This window comes from Ochotona curzoniae, unplaced genomic scaffold (assembly GCF_017591425.1).
Source record: "Ochotona curzoniae isolate NIBS_2020 unplaced genomic scaffold, NIBS_Ocur_1.0 scaffold_274, whole genome shotgun sequence".
Classification (NCBI taxonomy): Eukaryota; Metazoa; Chordata; class Mammalia; order Lagomorpha; family Ochotonidae; genus Ochotona; species Ochotona curzoniae.
The window spans coordinates 6,348,317-6,360,363 of NW_024467101.1; the positions used below are offsets into that span (position 1 = coordinate 6,348,317).

Here is a 12,047-nt window from a genome sequence, read left to right on the forward strand (position 1 = left end):
CACATGAGCTTGTTCAGCACCCGGTGGGGAGCCCTGTGTTTCAAGTTAGGTGAACCCCATGTGAGCTCATGTGGGTTCTGTCCTCTCCTGGCCTCAGTTTGTCCCATTCTTCAGTAGGAAGCTCTGGGCTGTGAGTCCTGACACTCAGCAGCTGGCTTTCTCTTGCTTTCTGGTGTTTAACTGCTATGAGCCTCTCTTTTCCTTACCTGTAAAATGGAACAATCACATACATCCTCATATTTGATAAAAGGTATAAAAATAAGGTCACTCAGTAGTGTCCCATCACAGGAATCTCAGATCTGGCCAGTTTGGAGGCCTTTGGAGCCACTACTCTTGACCTTACACTCACTGGGCCCTGTCCTGTCCTGCCCTCTTTGCTGAGTCCCTGGTCTTGGGATACTGAGACTCACTGACCCAGCTCAGCCTGTGTGCACTGCCATGGCCTGGAGAGCTCCAGGACGTCCTCTAGGCCCTTGCCCGGGCCTGCCTCCCAGTGTCCTCTCTTCTTCCCTCAGCTCTGCTGTCTTTAAATCTTCTTCCCCACAGCAGGTCCCGACTTCCTCCTCTCTTGTCTTCTGCCTGGCAGAGGTCGGGCTCACAGCAGGCCCTACCCACAGACAAGAGTCTAAGGACTTTTGAAAGTATATATACATGTATCTGTTTATTTGAAAGTCAGAGAGAGAGAGAGAGAGAGAGAGAGAGAGAGAGATTGGGATTCTCTGGTTCGTTTTCCAAATGAGATCTGTAACAGGCCAGGGCTGGGTTAGGCTGAAGCTGGAGCCTGGAACCTGATCTGTGTCTCTCATGTGTGTGGCAGAACCTCATGGACTTAAGCCTTTACTGTTACTTCACAGGCCATGCATTGGCAGGGGGCTGAAACTGGAGCTGGTACTTAAACCCAGGTGTTCAACATGGGGTGTGAGTGTCCCAAGCGGTGTCCAACCACGGCATGAACCACTGCCCACTCTGAGGGGGCATCAGGACAGGCCAGGTGTTGTGAGAGACAGGAGTCTGGGGTCTTGGAGGCAGAAGAGTTAGCTGCATTAATGGGGGCCTGAGTGCCCTGGCTGCAGCCTTGTGCAGAGAAGGCTTGCTGTAGTTACTTCTCTGTGCCTTTTCTCTTGCTGAACCCCTGCGAATCTCCTTGCTGCCTCTGCTTGCTGCCAGCTCCTGGCCCTGTTGGACACGTTTGCCAGTCATGCAGAAACCTCCAGATCTTCATCTTTGTCTTCGATCCCATCTGCAGCATTGAGCTCTGAACTGGGCAGGGGTAAGCCTCCCCCAAGCTGGCCTTATCCTGGCACCTGGCTTGGGCTGAGGTTGTGTGCACTCACTGGCCAACAGTAATAGGAAGTTCACTCACCATGGCAAGTCCAGGCCCACAGGTGGGCGTGTAGGGAGGAAGGTGGGCGGGGGGGAAGGTGGAGGGGAGGACCTTGTCTTAGCATGTGCGTGTGACACTTGCCATCTCACAAACCAGGTGACTTGTGCGATGGTCATGTATGGCAGGTCAGATCAGACCAGAGCTCCCAAAATGGCTAGGGGAAGCTATGGACTGGTGTCCCTGAGAGTGAGCTGGTAAAGTCTCACCAGGAGGAAGGGACTTGTCACGTACAATGATGCCCAGTGTCTGATACCTGCTTGCCCCTTCAACTCCCATTGGGACCCAGAGCCCAGGAATATCCTGGGACCTTTTATTCTCAGTGGAGGATAGGGTGTGAGTAGAGGGAGGTGACAGGGGAATCTGGCCACCCAGTGGGCAGGGACAGCATATCTCACTGTGTTGCCCTGCCCTTTACGACTCTTTCCTTCCCTTTGGCCTCAGTATCTTGATCCACCTTGAGTCAAGATATCCCAGTGTCAATCTTCCCCTCTGCCTCTTCCCACAGTGAAGAAACAGGCAGGTTCCAGGCCTTGTGGTGGCCATGGTTGGGCCAGTCCTGCTTGACGTGGCACTCAGGAAGTTAAGGGCCCTGTCTGGGCCAGGCCTCCTGGAAGAATGGGTGCATGAGTTCCCAAGTGGGATGGGTCCCCTGGTAGGGAGGGAACTCCTGGCGGACAGCTGTATATCTAGTCTTCTTGTTCTCCAGGGCAACAATAATGAGGGTCTCTTTATACCCTCCTCCTTCCCCCAGAAGAGTAAGATCTGGGAGCAACAGGTTGGGTGGAACCCACAGGGTTGCTTCCTGTCCCCTAGGGCTCCTCCAAGCTCCAAACGCCTGGTAGCATGAGGTGATTGACAGCATTTAGAACAGTTCCTGGAGAGTGCTGAAACAGGGTCATGAACAAATTGCCCATTGATCATGACCTCAAGACTTTGTTTGGCAAAGGTCTGGGCTTAGGGGCTTGAGTAGCCTTGATACTGGCACAAGGACTCTTTCTCCAGCTGAGCTCATGGAAACTTCAGGAAACAGAGGGAGAGGGATGCACCTGGTGCTAGGCTTGGGACCAAGTGGGACTTCCCCAGCTGTTTCTGGCCTCAAGGACTTTTGGTTTCACCCAGCCAGCTGCACTGGGGCAAGGGTGCCAGGGCTTGCAGGAAGAAGGTTGTAGGGTTTAGAGACTGACCTGAGGCCACCTGTGGCTGGAATAGACCAATGTCAACAGTGATTAACCAAGTCTTCATTTTCTGTGTGCCTGGACCTCCTTGCTGTCCAGGGAATGGCTGCACAGGGGGTAAACTGAGGCTGAATTTCAGCATCCCCCAGGTCCTGTCCTAGAGTCATGGTTCTTGGCCCCCAGCTGTCTGCAGCTGCTAGACCATGGCCTCCTGGCCAGAAGTTCTTCATTCTCACAGACTGCCAGTGCTCCCGTCTGGGCTGTGCCTGCCCTGTCAGCCACACCATATAGCCAGCCTGTAGCATTTGTTTAGGAAAGAGGTCTGAACCTGTGACTTTGCTCTAGGCAGCATGTGTACTGGGGTCCAGCCATTCTAGGTCGTGGTCTATACTGGGACTGAATTGATCTGATCATGGGCTAACCTGACTGGTCTGGGTCCTCTGTACCTGCAGCTGTCCTACCCGATCCTCAGGCCCAGAAGCCACTGCTTGGGAGCTGCTTGGCTGTCTGGGGCCACACAGCCCTTTCAGCCTCTGTTGGGAGCCCAGATCACAGCCTGGCCTTTGCTTTTCCTTTTCTCCAGGGGAGGAGTGGTGGGTTCAGAAAATGGTGTATCTGAGGCTCTAAGTGCCCCATGTGACCTGTGACTAGGGCCAGATGGCCACTTTCTCCTCTATGATTTCTTTGGTCAGAAGGCCCAGATTTTCCCTGTGCAGGCGGAGACTGCCCTGGCTGGGAGCACCTGTGGGAACCACAGGATCTCACACAGCATCTGATACAGTGGATGTCTGGGAGACATTGTCTGGGACAAGGAGGAAGAGGGATTTGCAGATGAGATTGGGTGATTGCTGATGCAACCACAGGAAGAGGGGTCACTACCACAGGGGTAGCCTTTGTGGGACCAGCTGGAGGTTCTTTGGGTAGGGTGGCGGACATCATCTTAACCATCTGCTGGCTTGTCCCCAGGGTAGACATGGGGACCTCTGATGACTCCAGTTCTGGGATACTGCTACAGAGTCGCCCACTCCCTGGTTTCCTTCCTGATGGTACCGAGACACTGTCCCTAGTACCTGTATTTTCCCCAGGGGCAAGGGCTTCCCAGAACCCTGCACTTCCACGATCCCCTGCACACCCTGCTATTGCTGAGTGAGAAATGACCTCTGTGAGATGGGATGAGTCAGCTCATTCCTGGGGTTTCCGAATGGAATCATATGAGATCAGGATCCCCATGGTGACTGCTAGCTTCAGTCTGTCTCTCTGTCTGCCCTTTAGTCAAATAAATACATTTTAAACCCTTGCACGCACTTATCTCTTTCAGGAGCCACGGCATGTGGCTCCTTCAGGGCCTCTGGTATATTGTGGGGAGAGCCAAGGATTCAGGTGAGACACTGAGGATTCTGTGCTCTGGAGATGGGGCAAGGGGACATGGGACTGGGCTCAGGGGGACACACCCTGGAGAAGGAGTTGGTGTGTCAGGAGCGAGGGGTGAAGGAGAGTCCACCCTGAGTGATGTGACTGTCATCTAGCCATGTCACTAAGCCTGTGGGCACTGTAGTAGACTATGACAATGCCATTTGTACCCCAAAGCATGTGTTTCCTAGCTGGATAAACAACTTAGTTTTGGACCTTGACATCGGGAAGTACAGACTAGGGCTAGAGCTTCCCTCCCCACTGCTATTGCGGCTTAGTGAATGCTGTGGAGTGAAGGATGAGGAGGTCCCCTGCCCAGGCACTCCTACGGAGGCTAGGCCAGATGGTAGAGTTACAAGCTCAGCTCAGTAAGATGTTCCAGCTCCTCTCCTCCCCCAGGGCCCTAGCAGCCATCATGTTGTCTGGGAAATTCCAGGGCCTGAAGCAGCCACTTGTCCCTCCCCCAGGGCCCTAGCAGCCACCTTACTGTCTAGGAGGTTCCAGGGCCTCAGACAGCCACTTGCCCCTCCCCCGGGGCCCTAGCACCCTGTGCACCCATGGCTATTCTGGGCTCTAGTTTTCTGGTCGAGGAAGCCACAGTCCCTCCCCCATCTGATTCAGATACCTGCCTCAGCCCAGGGCATATGATGAGACAGGGTTGGGACCAGGCCAAGCCCTTCTCATGGATCATGAGGGTCACCAGCACTGTGACATGTCCTAAGTGGCCCAGGATGGCATCTGGGCCAGCCCTGAGACATCCCTGCCTGCACAGTCTCATTCCTAGCATAGGAGCCATGTTGCCCTAGGTTGCCTTGTAGTACGCAAGTGTTATACTGCTGGGAGAAAAACAGCCAATAGCTGGTGGGCATTCTGGGCTTGGTAAATGCCAAGTTTTTTTTTTTATTATTATTATTAAGAATACCAGTGTGCCAGCATGGTTGTCGGTTCTATTTTTTTGTTTTAGAACAAACTTCTGGGTGCTTCCATGGACCTGGTCACTGCACTTGTAGGTAGGCAAGGAAATTGAGATGGAGTGATTTAGAGGGGGGAAAAACCAGAAGACATGTTTGGGTCATGTTTCACCATGTTTGTCTACATGGTGAAATTCAGAATGGAAAGCACATGAATAAATGAGAACCAAGACCATTTTTCTGATTGATGTGAGGATATTTATTGAGAGTTTATTGGGTGCAGAGGGAATGGCAGGATTTCAGGAGTAGGGAAGGTACAAGGTGAGACCCTGCTCAGATCCTGCAGCTCCTGGTCCCCGGGGCTGGACCGGGGTGGGGGCTCTAAGTATTTTGTGTGGGGGCTGCGCTCTTCCCTCAGACTTGATCCTCATGCCTGACCTAGAGGGTGACACTGCTGTAGGATTTCCACTGAGCATCTCACAGAGTTAGGAAGCTGCTGGCTGTGTACTTGCAGTTGCTCTGTTTGGAAGGCCTGGTGGTATCCACACCCTGGGTGATGGTGGTGCCATCCAGGCCACTGTCACCTGCCCCGGTCAGAAGTCGTTGATGAGACACATCATGGTGGCCCTGTCAGCTTTGACCTCCTTAGACGAGGGCAGGAACACAGTGACCGAGGAGGCAACTGGGAGCTGACTGGTGAGGTGGCAGATGTGGCAGTAGGTCAAGGGCTTAGTGTCTTCCTGGGTGCCCTTGGCCTCTCTGTGTGAGGTACGGCCTGGGCAGGGCTTCTCTGAGTTTGAATGTCTATGAAGAGATGACAAGGAGGCTTGCTGTGCCTCACACAGCTGCCAAGCGTCCTGCTCACTGCTGAGCCTGCACCCTTCCCATCCCTGCTCCTCTGGGTCTTGGTGTTCCACACAGACAGCTGAGCCACACTCTAGTTTTGCCTCCTCCTGACATATTCGGGGTCCCTCAGCCTACGTCTCAAGCACTGCTGTGCTGTTGGTTCACCCCCTACTCTGAGTATGAGGAGGCCTCCCTTCCCGCCAGGTTCCATTTGCACCCAAACTGAGTCTAGAGCCTCTCTTGTGATGGTAGGGCCTTTGGAGGAGTGTAGTCTGTCTGTCTGACCGTGGCTTTTTCTTATCTTACAGTCTTTCTTGGTATCCTCTGCCTAGTGTCACATCACCAGAGGGTCTGTCCATGACCTTTGTGGGAGAGAAGTTGTGGTCTGCAGAGATACCTGCACCTGCCTGCCACATCCTCTATCCTGTGACTTCCCACAGCCTCCTGGCATCACAGACTTCACCCTTTTCCTCCCTCCAGCAAGGTCCTCTAAGTCCCCAGTTAGCTCAGGGCACAGGCGTGGCAGAGCCAGGAAACCTGGGTCTTTGATTTCCTACTTTGTTCCTGCTCAGGATTCTGAGTGTCCCACACCAGGGCACATTGCTCTGAGCTTCTGATTTGTGGTTCTCCAGCCCCAGCATTGAGATTTCCATGTTCATGTCTTATCTCCTGGTGGTCACCCTCCCTTCCTGGGTCTCTTTTGCCTTGTTCCTCATGAGATGGGCTCTTGCAGGGACCATACAGACTGAGCCTATCTGATGGGAGCCCAGATGTGGGAGGATAAAGCAGAGCAAGTTTTAGGGATCCCACGTGTCTGAGACAGACAGTGAGTCTCTATAGGTCGTCCTGTCCAGTCCCCTGCCTCTGTTAGTGTCCAGTTGAAGCAAGCACCCAACAGAAAGGGGAAAGGGCAGGGTTGTAAGTCCAGACACCTTGACAACATACAGAGAAAGCCACAGAAAAGGAGAAAAACCAGCAGGAAATTACCTAAAACCTTGGGGGAGGGCAGGGATGGAAGAGAAGACTCACCTGCAATGCTTAACCTGGTCCCTCCGCCAAGCACCAAGCACTGTGACACATACTCATACAAAAATCCCTCCCTGGAAGATACCTACCCATCCCTACCCTGCAGCTGCAACTGGAGAGGGGGAAGCCTGGGCCACTGCCCCTTGCTGTATCTGCAGTGTCCTGAGGATGCCTGGCTGCCTGTCTCTGCCTTGCTCACAAATGGGACAGGTGACTCTGTGTGTTGAGAATCCCCAGGAGGTGACATCCTGCAGGAGAAATGCAAGCAAAGGGACCCTCGAGGAGCCTTCCCATCCTTGCGGTGGGGTGGAGAGCCCATGGGTTGTACTTCAAACATGGGAAGGCCCTGGGACAAGCTGCAAAGCTCCCGTTGCTCCTGCTTTGCAAAAAAAAAAAAAAAAGACAAATTGACTTGGGAGATGCCTGCAGCCTCAAGCAGACTAAAAAGCACATGTCATGATTTCAACACTTCTTGCAACTTACCAACCACACTGTGACTTCTTCTCCAGAGCAGAACTGACAAAAATGCCTCCTTGTTGGATGAGAAGATGCACTTATTTTTTGATTCTGAAAAATTATTGTTAGTTTCCTTTTAAAAAATTATGTTGCAGTTGGCTTCCAATCTCTGCTACTGGAGACAGAGTGGAATATTTGCACTAACAGATGCAACATCGAGACTCTTCAGCTGACTGCTCGGGATTGCCGCAGCTGCTCAGCTAGGCCTGGGTTCCAGGGCCGTCATCACCACATTATCTAGGGCAAGCAGTTGGTGCGGTGCTTCAAGACACTCACGTCCCATTCTGGGATTGGTTAGGGTTTGATTTCTGGCCTCTCTACTTCTGATCCCGCATCTGCAAATGCACCAGGTATCAGCAGATGATGGTTCAAGTGGTTGGGTTCCTGTTCTATGTGCGTCACCTGGACTGAGTTCTGGGCTCCTGGTTGTGACCTGGCCCAACCCTTGTTGATGCAGTTATTTAGGGCTTCATCAGGGAGCCCTGATGAAAAGCTGGGTGAGGAAGGACTCCCTGGGTGATGTCTGTTCATGCTCTGGGGCAGCTACTGCCCACTGGATGTCAAAATCCCACTTCCCACACTCAGAACCCCACGCAATGTCAGTGAACAAAATGAGATGGAGAAAGGTTTCTGATTGAAAAGTGAGGGTTTTTATTGAGAGTTGATTGAGTTCAAGGGGAAGGGTGGGGTGACCGGAGTAAGTGGGGGACCAGGTGAGACCCTTCTCGGGTCCTGCAGCTTTTCAGTCCCCAGTGGTGGGTGAGGGTGGTGGGGGCCTATGAACATTGTGCAGGGGCCAAGCTCTTCTCCACGGCTTTGCCCTCGTGCGTGACCTGGCAGGTGACGCTGCCGTAGGACTTCCACTGATTGGCCGTCAAGCTGAGGAAGCTGCTGGCCGCATACTTGTTGTTGCTCTGTTTGGCGGGCTTGCTGGTTTCCACACCCTGGGTGATGGTGTGGCCGTCTGCCTTCCAGGTGACTGTCGCTGCGCCCGGGTAGAAGTCGTTGATGAGACACACCACGGTGGCCTTGCTTTCCTTGAGCTCCTCAGAGGAGGGTGGGAACAGATTGAGCGAGGGGGTCACTGTAGGCTGACCTGCGGGGGGTGGAAGATGGGCAGCAGGTGTGAGGTGTGGAGTGCTTCCATGCAGAGAAGGGCGTGTTGGGCTTTTCTCTCAAATGTCTCTCATGGTTATGAGAAGCCCTGTCCTGGAGCCAGGTTTGAGTCCAGTGACCCAGATGCCATGAGCCCCCAGACAACATGTCACCTTCCCCTTTTCCTGTGTTCTCTGGCAGTGGCAGGTCTGTCTGGAGTTTTCTGTCCCCTGAGCCATGTGTCTCCTGTGTGCTCATCCCGGGCTGAGGCCATGGCTGCTCTGTCTGTTGTGTTTTTTGCTGACTCCTGAGCCTCGTGTGTGTAGCATCTGTTGCTTTCCAGCCTGTGTCTGAGCCTGTGTGCTGCACTAGGGCCCGGGAGGATCAGCTCTGTCTGCCTGGGCTAGTGCTTCTCTTACTCACCTGGTGTATTAGGCGTCTTGGTTTCCTGCTGCTCACTAAGTCCTTCTGTCCATTCTGGAGGTGACCTGCCCTCAGCCTGAATCCTGCAGAGCCCAGAGTTCTCCCTCTCCTGCATGACACCTCACCTGGAGGCTCAGTGCCTGGAGCCCTCCCTCCTTCTGCAGGCTGCTCTGTGATCAAAGCCAGCTCAGCTGTGTTCCTGGCAGCTCACAGTCCCTGGGAAACGCCTCTGCCTCCTTCTTTGCTCCTAAGTCATCCATGCTGGCTGCTGCCTTGAGCCCCTGCCTTGTGGCTGGCCAACTCCAAACCTGAGGATTCTGGTGCCTCCCACTGTCCAGTTCTCCCGTCCCTTTCCCCATAACATGGGACCCGCATGAAGCCACAGTGATCAAAACCATTTGCAGCAAATGCCAACAGCCGTGGGAGGAGAGAGCAGAAGAAAAATGAAGGCACCAGTAGCCGCTGATGAAGAGACGGGCAGGTGGAGAAGCTGGTGTCTGCAGTAGGTCATCCAGTCCAAGTCCCTGCCGTCAGCTAGGAGGACTGTTGGGGACCGACTGGAGCCACTGGGGCTGAAGAGGAAGGGGAGATTGTAGTATCCCCAGGACCCCGGCTCAGGGAAGCACCATGACCGGCAGTGAGACCAGACCCAGGAATCAAACAAAAGCCACAGAAAATTCCCGCTGGCCGTGGACAAGGCAGAAAGGAGAGGGGAAGAGGAGACTTACCTGAGACGGTCAGCTGGGTCCCTGAGCCGAAAACCCAACACTGTGCTACAGACTCAAACAAAAACCCCTCCCTGGTCTGCCGTACCCAGTTATCACTCTGCAGCTGCACTGTGACAGAGCAAGACGGGGCCACAGCCCCGGGTGGTGTGTAGAATGCATTGAGGGCATCAGCCCAGCTGCCTTCCCCAGCTAAGTAACAGGATAGATGTGGCTGTGACTTGCACATAGAATAAATAATTTAGAAAAAAAAAAAAGAATTGTGGGCCTGGTGCAGTAGCAGTGTCTAAATTTGTTGCCTTACACATGCCAGGATCCCATGTATGTGCCATATCATGTCCTGGCTGTTTCACTTCCCATGCAGCTCCCTGCTTGTGGCCTAGGAAAGCAGCTGAGGACGGCCCAAAGCCTTGGGACCCTGCACCCACGTGGGAGACCCGAAAGAAGCTCCTGACTTCGGCTTGACTCAGCTCCAGCTGTTGTGGCCACATGGGGAGTGAATAGGCTGATGGAAGATCTTTCTGTCTCTTCTCTCTGTAAATCAGCCTTTCCGATAAAAATAAATAGATATTTTAAAAAGAAATGTAAAGTAATGACAGGGAGGGTAGTTCTGAGGCAGCCCCTGGGATGGCTGGATCCTGCCCTTGTAGTCAGCAGGACATTGTGTATGGTCTCGACAGCTCAGTTTTCTACTTTGTGATGGGGTCAGACGGCTGCTGAGTGCCACTGGGACCCCTGTACGCCCCTGTTACTCTGAGGCTGGAGTTTGGGAGAGGAGGTTCTGGTCCAGATCCATGTAGACCCCTCTGCATGCTGCATTGAGGCTCCAGAGCTTGGGTGTCTGTGCTGTGCCCTGGGCTGTGTGGCCCCCAAGGAGCTCTGCTGAGGGCGGCTGCCTTGGCCCTGGTGAGCCCGAGGCACAGCACCTTAGTCTCTGCCTTGGGTGGCGATGCACCTGGGTTGTGGGGACCAGGGGATCAATGGAGAAAAAAGGTCCTAATGGACACAGATGTTGGTGGGAGCTACGTGTCCTGGAAATGTGACCTTCTTTGTGACTCCAGGGCACATGCTTCCGTAGCCCTGTCTGACCTGGCCCCAACTGTAGGCCTGAATTTGACCTCAGCTTTGTAGGACAGACAACAGAAATTCATTCAATGCTCGTCACCACTTCTCTGCTTCGATAGGCAGAACCTCCTCACCTTCCATGCTTCAACGTTCTTCTTTTTTTTTTTAAAGATTTATTTTTATTATTTTTTCATTGGAAAGGCGGATATACAGAGAGGAGAGACAGAGAGGAAGATCTTCCGTCCGATGATTCACTCCCCAAGTGAGCGCAACGGGCCGATACTATGCCGATCCGAAGCCAGGAGCCTCTTCCGGGTCTCCCACGCGGGTGCAGGTTCCCAAAGCTTTGGGCCGTCCTCGACTGCTTTCCCAGGCCACAAGCAGGGAGCTGGAAGGGAAGCGGGGCTGCCGGGATTAGAACCGGCGCCCATATGGGATCCCGGGCGTGCAAGGCGAGGACTTAACCACTTGCGCCACCGCGCCGGGCCCGCTTCAACGTTCTTCTATAACTTACTCCTGGAGTCTGATCTCACTGGTCAGATTTAGCATGGTTGAGACCCCAATCTCATAGTTGCGTCAGCATTGACTGTACCATACAACGATTCCCTGAACACACACCAGCCCTCCTGTGTGCCTCAGCTGTACCCGAGCAGCAGTGGTACAAGCATCCCTGGGCTGCTGAGCGGCCATGGGCTCCTGGGACTAAAGAGCACTGCAGACTTACTGGAGAACAGTATGTTCACTGTTTCCTTGCCGAGGGACTCGTCACTGTCTTTATTCAACCAGCTCCCACTATGCAAGTTCTAGAATGTACTGGTGTATTCCATTTTCCATCCTTCCCACCACTTGCTAGAGACAGCAGAGCCTGGAGTCCTCACTTGGTCAGTCCTGCCAGGAGTGACATCTGTCTTGGGACAAGGTAGGTCACCCTCTGTTCCTGTAGGACTATGGCTGAGAAATAAGGGTCAGCAGCTGCAGAGTCCTGTCCCACTCACTCCAGGGATCCCATTCATGACCCTTGAATCTGCGCTGTGAGCCCCAGGCATTGCCCTGCAGGACTCCAGCCCTGGGGATGCTCTCTGTGAGGGCAAGCTCCTCCTCAGTCACAACAGGCAGAAGGCATAGCTTGGGTTTGACGGGCTTGAGTGATGATCGGCAATGAATCCCGCAGAAATTCCCATGTCCCTGAGCAGGGACCAGTTAGCTCGGGAGGTGACTAGAACCTGACTGTGTCTTGGAAATGTGACTCTGCCATGATGAGCTCTGAGCAAGGAGGGGCCCGTCAAGGAGGGAGTGACACTGCTTGCTCCGAATGAACCAAATGCAAGTGGTCTAGTGGGGAGCTGGTGAAAGGCCCTGGGTGATGTTTGGGCATGATTGAGAGACCCAGAGGCCCACTGGATGTCAGAATCCCACTACCCACACTCAGAACCCCACGCAATGTCAGTGAACAAAATGAGATGGAGAAAGG

At 53.6% G+C, this 12,047-nt stretch overlaps 1 gene segment (V, D, J or C); it reads right to left on the minus strand.

The window, feature by feature from the left end:
- Nucleotides 1-2,338: 2,338 nt before the first annotated feature.
- Nucleotides 2,339-9,748, minus strand: LOC121171871. The segment is given in 3 exon segments: nucleotides 2,339-2,380; nucleotides 8,045-8,364; nucleotides 9,515-9,748. Coding segments are annotated over 3 exon segments (588 nt in total).
- Nucleotides 9,749-12,047: the final 2,299 nt, after the last annotated feature.